The sequence below is a fragment of the Oncorhynchus mykiss genome, chromosome 30 (assembly GCF_013265735.2).
Source record: "Oncorhynchus mykiss isolate Arlee chromosome 30, USDA_OmykA_1.1, whole genome shotgun sequence".
Lineage (NCBI taxonomy): Eukaryota > Metazoa > Chordata > Actinopteri > Salmoniformes > Salmonidae > Oncorhynchus > Oncorhynchus mykiss.
The window spans coordinates 1,994,294-2,013,445 of NC_050570.1; the positions used below are offsets into that span (position 1 = coordinate 1,994,294).

The 19,152-nt window shown below is 45.3% G+C and overlaps 1 protein-coding gene across 1 annotated transcript in view; it reads left to right on the forward strand.

The window, feature by feature from the left end:
* Positions 1-14,146, forward strand: part of LOC118945831 (ras-related protein Rab-11A-like) — a 29,205-nt gene extending 15,059 nt beyond the window's left edge. Inside the window, exons 3-5 of the mRNA XM_036969491.1 lie at positions 4,442-4,635; positions 5,667-5,747; positions 7,810-14,146. Of these exons, the coding sequence (XP_036825386.1) occupies positions 4,442-4,635; positions 5,667-5,747; positions 7,810-7,946 (412 nt within the window). The 3' untranslated portion in view covers positions 7,947-14,146. The remainder of the gene's footprint in view (positions 1-4,441; positions 4,636-5,666; positions 5,748-7,809) is intronic.
* The last annotated feature ends 5,006 nt before the right edge of the window (positions 14,147-19,152 follow it).

Below are 19,152 nucleotides of genomic sequence, written 5' to 3' on the forward strand. Positions count from 1 at the left end.
AGTCTCCCTTATGGCTCTAATCTGATATTGGTAGTGGGGTGATAGATGCCTAGTCTCCCTTATGGCTCTAATCTGATAGTGTTAGTGGGGTGGTAGATGTCTAGTCTCCCTTATGGCTCTAATCTGATAGTGTTAGTGGGGTGGTAGATGTCTAGTCTCCCTTATGGCTCTAATCTGATAGTGTTAGTGGGGTGGTAGATGTCTAGTCTCCCTTATGGCTCTAATCTGATATTGGTAGTGGGGTGATAGATGCCGTGTCTCCCTTATGGCTCTAATCTGATATTGGTAGTGGGGTGGTAGATGTCTAGTCTCCCTTATGGCTCCAATTTGATAGTGGTATTGGGGTGGTAGATGCCTAGTCTCCCTTATGGCTCTAATCTGATAGTGGTAGTTGTCTAGTCTCCCTTACGGCTCTACTTTGATAGTGGGGTGGTTGATGCCTAGTCTCCCTTATGGCTCTAATCTGGTAGAAATAGTGGGGTGGTAGATGCCTAGTATCCCTTATGGCTCTAATCTGATAGTGGTTGTGGGGTGGTAGATGCCTAGTCTACTTTATGACTCGGATCTGACATTGGTAGTGGGGTGGAAGATGCCTAGTCTCCTTTATGGCTCTAATCTGATAGTGGTAGATGCCTAGTCTCCCTTATAGCTCTAATCTGATAGTGATAGTGGGTTGGTAGATGCCTAGTCTCCCTTATAGCTCTAATCTGATAGTGGTTGATGCAGTCTCCCTTATGGCTCTAATCTGATAGTGATAGTGGGGTGGTAGATGCCTAGTCTACTTTATGGCTCTGATCTGACATTGGTAGTGGGTTGGTAGTTACCTAGTCTCCCTTATGGCTCTAATCTGATATTGGTAGTGGGGTGATAGATGCCGTGTCTCCTTTATGGCTCTAATCTGATATTGGTAGTGGGGTGGTAGATGTCTAGTCTCCCTTATGGCTCCAATTTGATAGTGGTATTGGGGTGGTAGATGCCTAGTCTCCCTTATGGCTCTAATCTGATAGTGGTAGATGTCTAGTCTCCCTTACGGCTCTACTTTGATAGTGGGGTGGTTGATGCCTAGTCTCCCTTATGGCTCTAATCTGGTAGAAATAGTGGGGTGGTAGATGCCTAGTATCCCTTATGGCTCTAATCTGATAGTGTTAGTGGGGTGGTAGATGTCTAGTCTCCCGTATGGCTCTAATCTGATATTGGTAGTGGGGTGATAGATGCCGTGTCTCCCTTATGGCTCTAATCTGATATTGGTAGTGGGGTGGTAGATGTCTAGTCTCCCTTATGGCTCCAATTTGATAGGGGTATTGGGGTGGTAGATGCCTAGTCTCCCTTATGGCTCTAATCTGATAGTGGTAGTTGTCTAGTCTCCCTTACGGCTCTACTTTGATAGTGGGGTGGTTGATGCCTAGTCTCCCTTATGGCTCTAATCTGGTAGAAATAGTGGGGTGGTAGATGCCTAGTATCCCTTATGGCTCTAATCTGATAGTGGTTGTGGGGTGGTAGATGCCTAGTCTACTTTATGACTCGGATCTGACATTGGTAGTGGGGTGGAAGATGCCTAGTCTCCTTTATGGCTCTAATCTGATAGTGGTAGATGCCTAGTCTCCCTTATAGCTCTAATCTGATAGTGATAGTGGGTTGGTAGATGCCTAGTCTCCCTTATAGCTCTAATCTGATAGTGGTTGATGCAGTCTCCCTTATGGCTCTAATCTGATAGTGATAGTGGGGTGGTAGATGCCTAGTCTACTTTATGGCTCTGATCTGACATTGGTAGTGGGTTGGTAGATGCCGTGTCTCCTTTATGGCTCTAATCTGATATTGGTAGTGGGGTGGTAGATGTCTAGTCTCCCTTATGGCTCCAATTTGATAGTGGTATTGGGGTGGTAGATGCCTAGTCTCCCTTATGGCTCTAATCTGATAGTGGTAGATGTCTAGTCTCCCTTACGGCTCTACTTTGATAGTGGGGTGGTTGATGCCTAGTCTCCCTTATGGCTCTAATCTGGTAGAAATAGTGGGGTGGTAGATGCCTAGTATCCCTTATGGCTCTAATCTGATAGTGGTTGTGGGGTGGTAGATGCCTAGTCTACTTTATGACTCGGATCTGACATTGGTAGTGGGGTGGAAGATGCCTAGTCTCCTTTATGGCTCTAATCTGATAGTGGTAGATGCCTAGTCTCCCTTATAGCTCTAATCTGATAGTGATAGTGGGTTGGTAGATGCCTAGTCTCCCTTATAGCTCTAATCTGATAGTGGTTGATGCAGTCTCCCTTATGGCTCTAATCTGATAGTGATAGTGGGGTGGTAGATGCCTAGTCTACTTTATGGCTCTGATCTGACATTGGTAGTGGGTTGGTAGTTACCTAGTCTCCCTTATGGCTCTAATCTGATAGTGATAGTGGATTGGTAGATGCATAGTCTCCCTTATGGCTCTAATCTGATAGTGTCCGTGGGGTGGTAGATGTCTAGTCTCCTTCATGGCTCTAATCTGATAGTGGTAGATGCCTAGGCTCCCTTATTGCTCTAATCCTATAGTGGTAGATGTCTAGACTCCCTTACAGCTCTAATCTGATAGTGGTAGATGTCTAGTCTTGCTTCCGGCTCGAATCTGATAGTGGAAGTGGGGTGGTAGAGGCCTAGTTTCCCTTATGGCTCTGATCTGACATTGGTAGTTGGGTGGAAGATGCCAAGTCTCCCTTATGGATCTCATCTGGTAGTGGTAGATGCTAGTCTCCTTTACGGCTCTAATCTGGTAGTGGGGTGGTAGATGCCTAGTCTCCTTTATGGCTCTAATCTGATAGTGGTAGGTGCCTAGTATCCCTTATGGCTCTAATCTGATAGTGGTTGTGGGGTGGTAGATGTCTAGTCTTTCTTATGGCTCTAATCTGAAAGTGGTTGTGGGGTGGTAGATGCCTAGTCTACTTTATGACTCGGATCTGACATTGGTAGTGGGGTGGAAGATGCCTAGTCTCCTTTATGGCTCTAATCTGATAGTGGTAGATGCCTAGTCTCCCTTATGGCTCTGATCTGACATTGGTAGTGGGTTGGTAGTTGCCTAGTCTCCCTTATGGCTCTAATCTGATAGTGATAGTGGATTGGTAGATGCCTAGTCTCCCTTATGGCTCTAATCTGATAGTGATAGTGGATTGGTAGATGCCTAGTCTCCCTTATGGCTCTAATCTGATATTGGTAGATGCCTAGTCTCCCTTATGGCTCTAATCTGATAGTGGTAGATGCCTAGTCTCCCTTATGGCTCTAATCTGATAGTGTCCGTGGGGTGGTAGATGTCTAGTCTCCTTCATGGCTCTAATCTGATAGTGGTAGATGCCTAGGCTCCCTTATTGCTCTAATCCTATAGTGGTAGATGTCTAGACTCCCTTATGGCTCTAATCTGATAGTGGTAGATGTCTAGTCTCGCTTCCGGCACGAATCTGATAGTGGAAGTGGGGTGGTAGAGGCCTAGTTTCCCTTATGGCTCTGATCTGACATTGGTAGTTGGGTGGAAGATGCCTAGTCTCCCTTATGGATCTAATCTGATAGTGGAAGTGGAGTGCGGTGGTTGATGTCTAGGCTCCCTTATGGATCTAATCTGATAGTGGAAGTGGAGTGCGGTGGTTGATGTCTAGGCTCCCTTACGGCTCTAATCTGATAGTGGTAGATGTCTAGTCTCCCTTGCCGATCTAATCTGATAGTGTTAGTGGGGTGGTAGATGTCTAGTCTCCCTTATGGCTCCAATTTGATAGTGGTATTGGGGTGGTAGATGCCTAGTCTCCCTTATGGATCTAATCTGATAGTGGAAGTGGAGTGCGGTGGTTGATGTCTAGGCTCCCTTATGGCTCTAATCTGGTAGTGGTAGATGCCTAGCTTCCCTTATGGCTCTAATCTAATAGTGGCAGTGGGGTGGTAGATGTCTAAACTCCCTTCTGGCTCTAATCTGATAGTGGTAGTGGTGTGTTAGATTTCTAGTCTCCCTTTATCTCTCTAATCTGGTAGTGGTAGATGTCTAGGCTCCCTTATGGCTCTAATCTGATAGTGATAGTGGGGTGGTCAATACCTAGGATCCCTTATGGCTCTTCTGACAGTGATAGATGTCTAGTCTCCCTTACGGCTGTAATCTGATAGTGGTAGTGTTGTTGTAGATGCCTAGTCTCCTCTATGGCTCTAATCTGATAGTGGTAGTGTGGTGCTAATGTCTAGTCTCCCTTATAGATCTAATCTGATGGTGGTAGATGTCTGGTCTCCCTTGTGGCTGTAATCTGATAGTAGTAGATGTCTATTCTCCCTTATGGCTCTATTCTGATAGTGGTAGTGGGGTGGTAGATGTCTTGACTCCCTTATGGCTCTATTCTGATAGTGTTGGTGGTTGTCACGTCTGTTTGCTCCTATCTGCTAGATATATTTATGTGACCAATCAAATTTGATTTTAACTGTCTTCTCTGGTCCACAGGTATTACCGTGGTGCCGTGGGTGCTCTTCTGGTCTATGACATCGCCAAGCACCTGACCTATGAAAGCGTGGAGCGTTGGCTGAAGGAGCTGAGAGACCATGCTGACAGCAACATCGTTATTATGTTGGTTGGCAACAAGAGTGACCTGCGCCACCTCAGGGCTGTGCCCACCGATGGGGCACGGGCGTTTGCAGGTCAGTACAGAACCAACCTGGTCTGGTTTCAGAACCAACCTGGTCTGGTTTCAGATGTATTTGTTCAGGTCAGGACAGATCCAACCTGGTCTGGTTTCAGATCCAACCTGGTCTGGTTTCAGATCCAACCTGGTCTGGTTTCAGATCCAACCTGGTCTGGTTTCAGATGTATTTGTTCAGGTCAGGACAGATCCAACCTGGTCTGGTTTCAGATCCAACCTGGTCTGGTTTCAGATCCAACCTGGTCTGGTTTCAGATCCAACCTGGTCTGGTTTCAGAACCAACCTGGTCTGGTTTCAGATCCAACCTGGTCTGGTTTCAGATCCAACCTGGTCTGGTTTCAGATCCAACCTGGTCTGGTTTCAGATCCAACCTGGTCTGGTTTCAGAACCAACCTGGTCTGGTTTCAGATGTATTTGTTCAGGTCAGGACAGATCCAACCTGGTCTGGTTTCAGATCCAACCTGGTCTGGTTTCAGATCCAACCTGGTCTGGTTTCAGATGTATTTGTGCAGGTCTGGTATCAGGCTAGTACCAACCATGCCTCCCTACTCCCACATAAGGAGGTCTAAGAGTAGTGGTGTTCATCTTTTCCTGACTCATGAGTGGCTGTCGGTGATCAGAGTTTGCTTATTCACTTACTGTAATGTCGCGGGGAGACGTCTCTGCGATGTGTCAGGGAGACGTCTCTCTGCGATGTGTCGGGGAGACGTCTCTCTGCGATGTGTCGGGGAGACGTCTCTCTGCGATGTGTCGGGGAGACGTCTCTCTGCGATGTGTCGGGGAGACGTCTCTCTGCGACGTGTCGGGGAGACGTCTCTCTGCGACGTCGCGGGGAGACGTCTCTCTGCGACGTCGCGGGGAGACGTCTCTCTGCGACGTCGCGGGGAGACGTCTCTCTGCGACGTCTCTCTGCGACGTCGCGGGGAGACGTCTCTCTGCGACGTCGCGGGGAGACGTCTCTGCGACGTCGCGGGGAGACGTTAACACAGTAGTGATTGACATGGTTTACCATTTCCCTCTGTCCCTCAGAGAAGAACGGTTTGTCTTTCCTGGAGACCTCAGCCCTGGACTCTACTAACGTGGAGACATCCTTCCAGACCATTCTGACTGGTGAGTAGTCCTCTGTCTGTGCATTGTCTATTTTCTATAAGGTTTAATAAAGTCATTATATTTTAAATGGACTATATTGTATTATGGCACAGGGTTTAGCACAGGCCAGAGAATGAGAGAAGAGACCAGTGGTTGTGTGTTAGGGTGATCATCTCTGCTGCGCCAGGGGCCAGATGAGCTTCCTGAATACCCAATCACAGCTGAGTTCCGGGGGCCAGATGAGCTTCCTGAATACCTAATCATAGCTGAGTTCCGGGGGCCAGATGAGATTCCTGAATACCTAATCACAGCTGAGGGCCGGGGGCCAGATGAGCTTCCTGAATACCTAATCACAGCTGAGTTCCGGGGGCCAGATGAGCTTCCTGAATACCTAATCACAGCCGGGGGCCAGATGAGCTTCCTGAATACCTAATCACAGCCGGGGGCCAGATGAGCTTCCTGAATACCTAATCACAGCCGGGGGCCAGATGAGCTTCCTGAATACCTAATCACAGCCGGGGGCCAGATGAGCTTCCTGAATACCTAATCACAGCCGGGGGCCAGATGAGCTTCCTGAATACCTAATCACAGCTGAGGGCCTGGGGCCAGATGAGCTTCCTGAATACCTAATCACAGCCGGGGGCCAGATGAGCTTCCTGAATACCTAATCACAGCCGGGGGCCAGATGAGCTTCCTGAATACCTAATCACAGCCGGGGGCCAGATGAGCTTCCTGAATACCTAATCACATCTGAGTTCCGGGGGCCAGATGAGCTTCCTGAATACCTAATCACAGCTGAGTTCCGGGGGCCAGATGAGCTTCCTGAATACCTAATCACAGCTGAGTTCCGGGGGCCAGATGAGCTTCCTGAATACCTAATCACAGCTGAGTTCCGGGGGCCAGATGAGCTTCCTGAATACCTAATCACAGCTGAGTTCCGGGGGCCAGATGAGCTTCCTGAATACCTAATCACAGCCGGGGGCCAGATGAGCTTCCTGAATACCTAATCATAGCTGAGTTCCGGGGGCCAGATGAGCTTCCTGAATACCTAATCACAGCTGAGTTCCGGGGGCCAGATGAGCTTCCTGAATACCTAATCACAGCTGAGGGCTGGGGGCCAGATGAGCTTCCTGAATACCTAATCACATCTGAGGGCCGGGGGCCAGGTGAGCTTCCTGAATACCTAATCACATCTGAGGGCCGGGGCCCAGATGAGCTTCCTGAATACCTAATCACAGCTGAGGCCCGGGGCAAGATGAGCTTCCTGAATACCTAATCACAGCTAAGGGCAGGGGGCCAGATGAGCTTCCTGAATACCTAATCACAGCTGAGTTCCGGGGGCCAGATGAGCTTCCTGAATACCTAATCACAGCTGAGGGCCGGGGGCCAGATGAGCTTCCTGAATACCTAATCACATCTGAGGGCCGGGGGCCAGGTGAGCTTCCTGAATACCTAATCACATCTGAGGGCCGGGGGCCAGATGAGCTTCCTGAATACCTAATCACAGCTGAGGCCCGGGGGCAAGATGAGCTTCCTGAATACCTAATCACAGCTAAGGACAGGGGGCCAGATGAGCTTCCTGAATACCTAATCACAGCTAAGGGCAGGGGGCCAGATGAGCTTCCTGAATACCTAATCACAGCTGAGTTCCGGGGGCCAGATGAGCTTCCCGAATACCTGGTCCTCAGCTGTGATTAGCGGCCAGATGAGCTTCCTGAATACCTAATCACAGCTGAGGGCCGGGGGCCAGATGAGCTTCCTGAATACCTAATCACAGCTGAGTTCCGGGGTCCAGATGAGGTCCACTGCTCTGCCGTGGATCAACTCTCTTCCTGTGGCTCCTGCCATGCCTGTACTAACACACAGAGTCTAGTCAAACCAATGTTTCATAGGGAACGTGATCCGATCTGGTGATTGTACTAGATCATTTCCTGTTTAAGCTGGGAGTAAAGTACTGCAGTATAACATGGTAATCTCCCTCTTGTCCCTCTCTCTCTCCCTCCTGTCCCTCTCTCACCCCCGTCTGTCTCTTCTCTTCCTCGCTCTGCCTCCTGTCTTCCACATCCCCCCTCCCTCCCTGCAGAAATCTATCGCATTGTCTCTCAGAAACAGATGTCAGACCGGCAAGACAACAACATGTCACCTAGCAACAACGTGGTCAACATCCAGGTGCAGCCGACGGAGAATAAACCAAAGATGCAATGTTGTCAGAGCATTTAACGGCATCACCAGTACCACCTGCTTCCCCCTGACCCCCGACCCCAAACCCCCTTCTAAAAGACTGCTTTGGTCCTGTCTGTCTGAGACACAGCTGCGTGGCCAGGCTCTAGACTGACACACAGCTGCATGGCCAGGCTCTAGACCGAGACACAGCTGCGTGACCAGGCTCTAGACCAAGACACAGCTGCGTGGCCAGGCTCTAGACTGACACACAGCTGCGTGGCCAGGCTCTAGACCGAGACACAGCTGCGTGGCCAGGCTCTAGACCGAGACACAGCTGCGTGGCCAGGCTCTAGGGTCTATACTGAGTAGAGGCTGCCTCCAAAGTGTGCACTTACTTGTCTTGCACACTTCTGTGTCTGAGCCTGTTAGTTCCTTAAGGATCCCCAGTCAGGACTATACAGCTGTGTCTGAGCCCGTTGGTTCCTTAAGGATCCCCAGTCAGGACTATACAGCTGTGTCAGCCCGTTGGTTCCTTAAGGATCCCCAGTCAGGACTATACAGCTGTGATCCCGTTGGTTCCTTAAGGATCCCCAGTCAGGAATATACAGCTGTGTCTGAGCCCGTTGGTTCCTTAAGGATCCCCAGTCAGGACTCTACAGCTGTGTCTGAGCCCGTTGGTTCCTTACGGATCCCGTTGGTTCCTTACGGATCCCGTTGGTTCCTTACGGATCCCGTTGGTTCCTTAAGGATCCCCAGTCAGGACTATACAGCTGTGTCTGAGCCCGTTGGTTCCTTAAGGATCCCCAGTCAGGACTATACAGCTGTGTCTGATCCCGTTGGTTCCTTAAGGATCCCTAGTCAGGACTATACAGCTGTGTCTGAGCCTGTTGGTTCCTTAAGGATCCCCAGTCAGGACTATACAGCTGTGTCTGATCCCGTTGGTTCCTTAAGGATCCCCAGTCAGGACTATACAGCTGTGATCCCATTGGTTCCTTAAGGATCCCCAGTCAGGACTATACAGCTGTGATCCCGTTGGTTCCTTAAGGATCCCCAGTCAGGACTATACAGCTGTGTCTGATCCCGTTGGTTCCTTAAGGATCCCCAGTCAGGACTATACAGCTGTGATCCCGTTGGTTCCTTAAGGATCCCCAGTCAGGACTATACAGCTGTGTCTGAGCCCGTTGGTTCCTTAAGGATCCCCAGTCAGGACTACACAGCTGTGTCTGAGCCCGTTGGTTCCTTACGGATCCCGTTGGTTCCTTAAGGATCCCCAGTCAGGACTATACAGCTGTGTCTGATCCCGTTGGTTCCTTAAGGATCCCCAGTCAGGACTATACAGCTGTGATCCCGTTGGTTCCTTAAGGATCCCCAGTCAGGACTATACAGCTGTGTCTGATCCCGTTGGTTCCTTAAGGATCCCCAGTCAGGACTATACAGCTCTGAGCCCGTTGGTTCCTTAAGGATCCCCAGTCAGGACTATACAGCTGTGTCTGATCCCGTTGGTTCCTTAAGGATCCCCAGTCAGGACTATACAGCTGTGTCTGATCCCGTTGGTTCCTTAAGGATCCCCAGTCAGGACCATACAGCTGTGTCTGATCCCGTTGGTTCCTTAAGGATCCCCAGTCAGGACTATACAGCTGTGATCCCGTTGGTTCCTTAAGGATCCCCAGTCAGGACTATACAGCTGTGTCTGAGCCCGTTGGTTCCTTAAGGATCCCCAGTCAGGCCTATACAGCTGTGTCTGATCCCGTTGGTTCCTTAAGGATCCCCAGTCAGGACTATACAGCTGTGATCCCGTTGGTTCCTTAAGGATCCCCAGTCAGGACTATACAGCTGTGATCCCGTTGGTTCCTTAAGGATCCCCAGTCAGGACTATACAGCTGTGATCCCGTTGGTTCCTTAAGGATCCCCAGTCAGGACTATACAGCTCTGAGCCCGTTGGTTCCTTAAGGATCCCCAGTCAGGACTATACAGCTGTGTCTGATCCCGTTGGTTCCTTAAGGATCCCCAGTCAGGACTATACAGCTGTGTCTGATCCCGTTGGTTCCTTAAGGATCCCCAGTCAGGACCATACAGCTGTGTCTGATCCCGTTGGTTCCTTAAGGATCCCCAGTCAGGACTATACAGCTGTGATCCCGTTGGTTCCTTAAGGATCCCCAGTCAGGACTATACAGCTGTGTCTGAGCCCGTTGGTTCCTTAAGGATCCCCAGTCAGGCCTATACAGCTGTGTCTGATCCCGTTGGTTCCTTAAGGATCCCCAGTCAGGACTATACAGCTGTGATCCCGTTGGTTCCTTAAGGATCCCCAGTCAGGACTATACAGCTGTGATCCCGTTGGTTCCTTAAGGATCCCCAGTCAGGACTATACAGCTGTGATCCCGTTGGTTCCTTAAGGATCCCCAGTCAGGACTATACAGCTTTTTATTTCTGCCGTCTTTTATATTATTATATAGCAACGATTTAATAATCAGACAAACGCTGGACGAATCTTCACAGAAATGTCTTTAATATATGATTTACTGTTTTTGTTTTTAGATTTTTAATTAAATCATTTGAGGTTTGTTTTGTTCACCTGTAAGCTTCAAATTGACTGCACTGTACTCTCATTACCCTGGCTGACCTGTGAATCCACAAATTGCACCCTATTCCCTAATGTAGTGCACTACTATTAACCAGAGGCCTTACCCTAACCAGTAGTAGTGCACTATAAAAGGAATAGCTTAAGGGACCATTTGGGAGCCTGGTGGTGTGCTGCATAACTAGATAATGTTCTCTCTGTGGAAGTAATGCTAACGATGATAGGTTAGGGATCAGTGGTAGTAATGCTATAATGCTAGTGATAGGCTATGGATCAGTGGTAGTAATGCTATAATGCTAATGATAGGCTAGGGAACAGTGGTAGTAATGCTATATTGCTAATGATGATAGGCTAGGGAACAGTGGTAGTAATGCTAATGATGACAGGCTAGGGAACAGTGGTAGTAATGCTATAATGCTAATGATGATAGGCTAGGGTTGCAAAATTAGGCTAGGGTTGCAAAATTCATGAAACGTTCCCTACATTTCCAAGGTTTTTTATTAATCATGTTTCAAGGAATTTCTGATATCAGGAAGGATTAACTAGGGAAGGCATCCTCCTACTGAGATTTATGAGGAATTTCGGAGTTCTGAAAAGCATGTAGCTCAATAACCAGTATCTGAGCTGTGAAGCTGTGAATGGCACATACATAACCACTGTCTGGAGAGACCTGCAGAGACCTACAGCTAGACTCCCTAACACAGTGTCTGTTCAGACTGATTCATTAGAGCTAGACTCACTAACACAGTGTCTGTTCAGACTGATTCATTAGAGCTAGACTCACTAACACAGTGTCTGTTCAGACTGATTCATTAGAGCTAGACTCACTAACACAGTGTCTGTTCAGACTGATTCATTAGAGCTAGACTCACTAACACAGTGTCTGTTCAGACTGATTCATTAGAGCTAGACTCACTAACACAGTGTCTGTTCAGACTGATTCATTAGAGCTAGACTCCCTAACACAGTGTCAGTAGTGACTTGTTTCTGTGCCTAATGCTTTGAGTACTGAGTAGTGACTTGTTTCAGTGCCTAATGCTTTTAGTACTGAGTAGTGACTTGTTTCAGTGCCTAATGCTTTTAGTACTGAGTAGTGACTTGTTTCAGTGCCTAATGCTTTGAGTACTGAGGAGTGACTTGTTTCTGTGCCTAATGCCTTGAGTACTGAGTAGTGACTTGTTTCAGTGCCTTTATTGTAGAATGACTTGTTGGTTGGTCTGTAGATAGTTTTCAGATGCCACCTCCCCTTCTCTTGAAGCCCAGCTCACCTATCTCTCGGAATTGGTGGACAGGACAGGTACCTACCCGTAAAAATGTACGTGTGATCAGGGTGGTTGGCAGGTAGCCACGGTGCGCTGCAGTTCACTCCAAACAACTCGTATCAAGCAGATCACACAATTTACCACGGCCGGCAGCAGGCCTGGTCTACAGGGTAATAGTAGTGTGGGTAGGAGCCACTGTCTGGAGTTAGCCCAGATTAACATCATTAATAACCCACTGTCTGGAGTTAGCCCAGATTAACATCATTAATAACCCACTGTCTGGAGTCAGACCAGATTAACATCATTAATAACCCACTGTCTGGAGTTAGCCCAGATTAACATCATTAATAACCCACTGTCTGGAGTCAGACCAGATTAACATCATTCATAACCCACTGTCTGGAGTTAGACCAGATTAACATCATTAATAACCCACTGTCTGGAGTCAGACCAGATTAATATCATTAATAACCCACTGTCTGGAGTCAGACCAGATTAACTTCATTAATAACCCACTGTCTGGAGTCAGACCAGATTAACATCATTAATAACCCACTGTCTGGAGTCAGACCAGATTAACATCATTAATAACCCACTGTCTGGAGTCAGACCAGATTAATATCATTAATAACCCACTGTCTGGAGTTAGCCCAGATTAACATCATTAATAACCCACTGTCTGGAGTCAGACCAGATTAACATCATTCATAACCCACTGTCTGGAGTTAGACCAGATTAACATCATTAATAACCCACTGTCTGGAGTCAGACCAGATTAATATCATTAATAACCCACTGTCTGGAGTCAGACCAGATTAACTTCATTAATAACCCACTGTCTGGAGTCAGACCAGATTAACATCATTAATAACCCACTGTCTGGAGTCAGACCAGATTAACATCATTAATAACCCACTGTCTGGAGTCAGACCAGATTAACTTCATTAATAACCCACTGTCTGGAGTCAGACCAGATTAACATCATTAATAACCCACTGTCTGGAGTCAGACCAGATTAACTTCATTAATAACCCACTGTCTGGAATCAGACCAGATTAACTTCATTAATAACCCACTGTCTGGAGTCAGACCAGATTAACATCATTAATAACCCACTGTCTGGAGTCAGACCAGATTAACTTCATTAATAACCCACTGTCTGGAGTCAGACCAGATTAACTTCATTAATAACCCACTGTCTGGAGTCAGACCAGATTAACTTCATTAATAACCCACTGTCTGGCGTCAGACCAGATTAACATCATTAATAACCCACTGTCTGGAGTCAGACCAGATTAACTTCATTAATAACCCACTGTCTGGAGTCAGACCAGATTAATTTAATTCATAACCCACTGTCTGGAGTCAGACCAGATTAATTTAATTCATAACCCATTTCACGTAAAATAGTGTCTGTTTTGCACTGAATTTAAAAAACAACCCATCAATCAAATGAAGAGCGTTACAAATTAGTCTGCACTGCTTCCGTGATAATGAATGATAGATTAGCATGCTATATTGATATGCTATTATGGACCACCATGACTGGTAACATGAACGACCTGAATGTTTATTACCCCTGACACCACTACTTTTTCTGGGAATGACTGCAGCCTTGTATCGTACTGTGATGACCTGGGATGTGTTCATTAGGCACCAAACAGTAGAAAACTGATTTAAAACCGGGAGGGACTACCTGCACTAGTAGTCCAATAACAAACACTAAAATGTCTATTTTCCTGTTGTAAAACATTTTTTGCTAGAATTCAGATGGCACCATGTGTCACGATTGTCGTTGGGAGAAGGAGAAGAGGACCAAAGAGCAGCGTGGTATACTGGAACAAAACAGACCGACAAACGAACAGTGCTGCAAGGTGCAACAAAAACACTAAACAGAAAATTCAAAACGTAGAATACAAAACATAGAATGCCCACCCCAACTCACGCCCTGACCAAACTAAAACAGAGCCATAAAAAAGGAACTAAGGTCAGGGCGTGACACCATTCTTCCATAGGGGTTGCTTTGGAGCAGGCTAGCTTTGGCGCAGGCTAGCTTTGGCGCAGGCTAGCTTTGGAGCAGGCTAGCTTTGGAGCAGGCTAGCTTTGGAGCAGGCTAGCTTTGGCGCAGGCTAGCTTTGGAGCAGGATAGCTTTGGAGCAGGCTAGCTTTGGCGCAGGCTAGCTTTGGCGCAGGCTAGCTTTGCTCGGTCTATGAAGTCCCCTTAACTATTGCTGTTGTGTGGTTTTAATTATGTCAATGATCTTTCACTTTATGCCTCGGCACCACTGTTTTTATGTTTTCATTCATGCTGTGCTGTGATTTTGTTGTTGTTGTTGTTGTTATTTCTTATTTGTTTTGTTTATAATTAAACTCTTCTGTGTCCACTAATTACAATGAATAAATAAACTTACCTCGGAGTTTAAAGGTCCCATTCAGTTTGTATGCAGTAAAGTCATACCGTATTTAAAAAAAAAAAAACATCTCACCACATCTGTGATGGAAACAGGAAGTGTCGGTACAATTTTAGAAATGCTGACAGATCATTTGTTTGTTCGACATCGTGGGATCTTTTTTTTGTGTCGGTAAAATTCATTATGTGAGAAATGGTGGTGGAAACGCCTTTATGCCCAAATAAGGAGATAATAACCATCATACTGACGTAAACTTGGAGTCGGGAGTAGAGGTCGACCGATCTGATCGGCATGGACGATTTTAATTAGGGCTGTTTTTCAAATGTTCATATCATATTCATCAAGGCTCATGATGACCGGTATACCGCAGATATAGCCCAAGAAACTAGAGGTCGACCGATTAGGGCCGATTTTTCAAGTTTTCATATCAATCGGTAATAGGCCTTTTTTGGACTCCGATTGCATGGTAGGCTGACCACCTGTTACGTGAGTGCAGCAAGGAGCCAAGGTAGGTTGCTAGCTAGCATTAAGCTTATCTTATAATAAACCATCAATCTTAACATAATCACTAGTGAACTACACATGGTTGATGATATTACTAGTTTAACTAGCTTGTCCTGCGTTGCATATAATCAATGCGGTGCCTGTTAATTTATCATCGAATCACAGCCTACTTCAACTTCGCCAAACGATGATTTAACAAAAGCGCATTCACGAAAAAAGCACATTCGTTGCACAAATGTACCTAGCTGTAAAGGCATTCTTCCTCCTCTTCTGAGGAGGAGTAGCGAGAAGGATCGGAGGACCAATGCGCAGCGTGGTAAGTGTCCATAACGTTTATTTACAGACATAAACTGAACACTACAAAACAATAAACGTGAAACGAACGAAACCGAAACAGAACCGTGTGGCAACAAACACCCACAACTCAAAAGTGAAACCCAGGCTACCTAAGTATGATTCTCAATCAGAGACAACTAACGACACCTGCCTCTGAGAACCGTACTAGGCTGAACTCAAAACCCCAACATAGAAAATCACACACAGACTGCCCACCCCAACTCACGCCCTGACCATACTAAATAAAGACAAAACAAAGGAAATCAAGGTCAGAACGTGACACTAGCCATAAACATCAATGCCTTTCTTAAAATCAATATACAGAAGTATATATTTTTAAACCTACATATTTAGATAAATTAAATGCATGTTAGCAGGCAATATTAACTAGGGAAATTGTCACTTCTCTTGCGTTCAGTGCAAGCAGAGTCAGGGTATATGCAGCAGTTTGGGCCGCCTGGCTCGTTGAGAACTGTTTCTTCCTAACAAAGACCGTAATTAATTTGCCAGACTTTTACATAATTATGACATAACATTGAAGGTTGTGCAATGTAACAACAATATTTAGACTTAGGGATGCCACCCAATGTAACAACAATATTTAGACTGATGGACGCCACCCAATGTAACAACAATATTTAGACTTAGGGTTGCCACCCAATGTAACAACAATATTTAGACTTAGGGTTGCCACCCAATGTAACAACAATATTTAGACTGATGGACGCCACCCGTTCGACAAAATATGGAATGGTTCTGTATTTCACTGAAAGAATAAACGTTTTGTTTTCGAAATGATTTGACCATATTGACCATATTAATGACCTAAGGCTCATATTTCTCTGTGTTTATTATAATGAAGTCTATGATTTGATATTTGATATAGTAGTCTGACTGAGCGGTGGTAGGCAGCAGCATGCTGGTAAGCATTCATTCAAACAGCACTTTACTGCGTTTGCCAGCAGCTCTTAGCGCTGTGCTTGAAGCACAGTTATTGTTTATGACTTCAAGCCTATCAACTCCCAAGATTAGGCTGGAAATACTATAGTGCCTATAAGAACATCCAATAGTCAAAGGTATATGAAATGCAAATGGTATAGAGAGAATAACTGCAACCTAAAATACCTGGGAATATTGAAGACTCATGTTAAAAGGAACCACCAGCTTTCATATGTTCTCATGTTCTGAGCAAGGAACTTAAACGTTAGCTTTCTTACATGGCACATATTGCACTTTTACTTCTCCAATACTGTTTTTGCATTATTTAAACCAAATTGAACATGTTTCATTATTTATTTGAGGCTAAATTGATTTTTATTTATGTATTATATTAACTTAAAATAAGTGTTCATTCAGTATTGTTGTAATTGTCATTATTACAAATATATATATATATATATATATAAAAATCGTCCGATTTTTAATCGGTATCTGCTTTTTTGGTCCTGCAATAATCGGTATCGGCGTTGAAAAATCATAATCGGTCGACCTCTAGTCAGGAGATGATATGGTGTGTGTGTGCGTGTTTGTGTGCGTGCGTGTGTGTGTGGTCCTCCCACTACGACTCGGGGAAACTGTACAGTTGACTAGGCTGCAGGTGAAATAAGTGATGATGAACTTCACACGGTGGTGAAAGTGTACGGTGTCTTATTCTGGTGACATGATGATCGATGCTTTACTGCCGTTTTGACAAATAAAAATAATCTCCGTCTTGGCCACAATCACTTCAAGCAGGCTAGCGTACCCACACTGTATCTGCGAGCTGTTGGCTAGATCGCACATAAACAAGACCAGAGTAGGCACATTTGTTTTTTCTACTTTTAAAACAACAGTTTTTTTGTGACAACATTTTCTGTACAGTTAAAACACTAGATTTTTATTCAGTACATGAAAACTTAAACCAACAATGACATTTTGTGCACACTGCATCGTCACACACGGATGATATTTTATCTACAACAAGTCTGTTTGGTGGAAACACACCATTGGTGGGAAAAAGCACATATGTTCTTTATGTAAATAATGTTCACATTAAAAACCTGTCGCCAATTACTGATCAACATACTAGCTGGGGATAATGGCATACTGTCCTATTACTGATCGACATACTAGCTGGGGATAATGGCATACTGTCCTATTACTGATCAACATACTAGCTGGGGATAATGGCATACTGTCCTATTACTGATCAACATACTAGCTGGGGATAATGGCATACTGTCCTATTACTGATCAACATACTAACTGGGGATAATGACATAGTGTCCTATTACTGACCAACACTGTCTGGAGATAATGACATGCTGTCCTATTACTGATCAACATACTAGCTGGGAATAATGGCATACTGTCCTATTACTGATCAACAACTAGCTGGGGATAATGGCATACTGTCCTATTACTGATCAACATACTAGCTGGGGATAATGGCATACTGTCCTATTACTGATCAACATCTGGCTGGAGATAATGACATACTGTCCTATTACTGATCAACATACTAGCGGGGGATAATGGCATACTGTCCTATTACTGATCAACATCTGGCTGGAGATAATGACATACTGTCCTATTACTGATCAACATACTAGCGGGGAATAATGTCATACTGTCCTGTTACTGATCAACATACTAGCAGGGGATAATGGCATACTGTCCTGTTACTGATCAACATCTGGCTGGAGATAATGACATACTGTCCTATTACTGATCAACATACTAGCGGGGGATAATGTCATACTGTCCTGTTACTGATCAACATACTAGCGGGGGATAATGTCATACTGTCCTGTTACTGATCAACATACTAGCTGGGGATAATGGCATACTGTCCTGTTACTGATCAACATACTAGCTGGGGATAATGGCATACTGTCCTGTTACTGATCAACATACTAGCTGGGGATAATGGCATACTGTCCTATTACTGATCAACATACTAGCTGGGGATAATGGCATACTGTCCTATTACTGATCAACATACTAGCTGGGGATAATGGCATGCATACTGTCCTGTTACTGATCAACATACTAGCTGGGGATAATGTCATACTGTCCTATTACTGATCAACATACTAGCTGGGGATAATGGCATACTGTCCTGTTACTGATCAACATACTAGCTGGGGATAATGGCATACTGTCCTGTTACTGATCAACATACTAGCTGGGGATAATGGCATACTGTCCTATTACTGATCAACATACTAGCTGGGGATAATGGCATACTGTCCTATTACTGATCAACATACTAGCTGGAGATAATGACATACTGTCCTATTACTGATCAACATCTGGCTGGAGATAATGACATACTGTCCTATTACTGATCAACATACTAGCTGGGGATAATGACATAGTGTCCTATTACTGATCAACATACTAGCTGGGGATAATGGCATACTGTCCTATTACCGATCAACATACTAGCTGGGGATAATGTCATACTGTCCTATTACTGATCAACATACTAGCTGGGGATAATGGCATACTGTCCTATTACTGATCAACATACTAGCTGGGGATAATGGCATACTGTCCTATCACTGATCAACATACTAGCTGGGGATAATGTCATACTGTCCTATTACTGATCAACATACTAGCTGGGGATAATGACATACTGTCCTATTACTGATTAACACTGGTTGGAGATAATGACATACTGTCCTATTACTGATCAACATCTGGCTGGAGATAATGACATACTGTCCTATTACTGATCAACATCTGGCTGGAGATAATGACATACTGTCCTATTACTGATCAACATACTAGCTGGGGATAATGACATAGTGTCCTATTACTGATCAACATACTAGCTGGGAATAATGGCATACTGTCCTATTACCGATCAACATACTAGCTGGGGATAATGTCATACTGTCCTATTACTGATCAACATACTAGCTGGGGATAATGGCATACTGTCCTATTACTGATCAACATACTAGCTGGGGATAATGGCATACTGTCCTATCAATGATCAACATACTAGCTGGGGATAATGTCATACTGTCCTATTACTGATCAACATACTAGCTGGGGATAATGACATACTGTCCTATTACTGATCAACACTGGTTGGAGATAATGACATACTGTCCTATTACTGATCAACATCTGGCTGGAGATAATGACATACTGTCGTATTACTGATCAACATCTGGCTG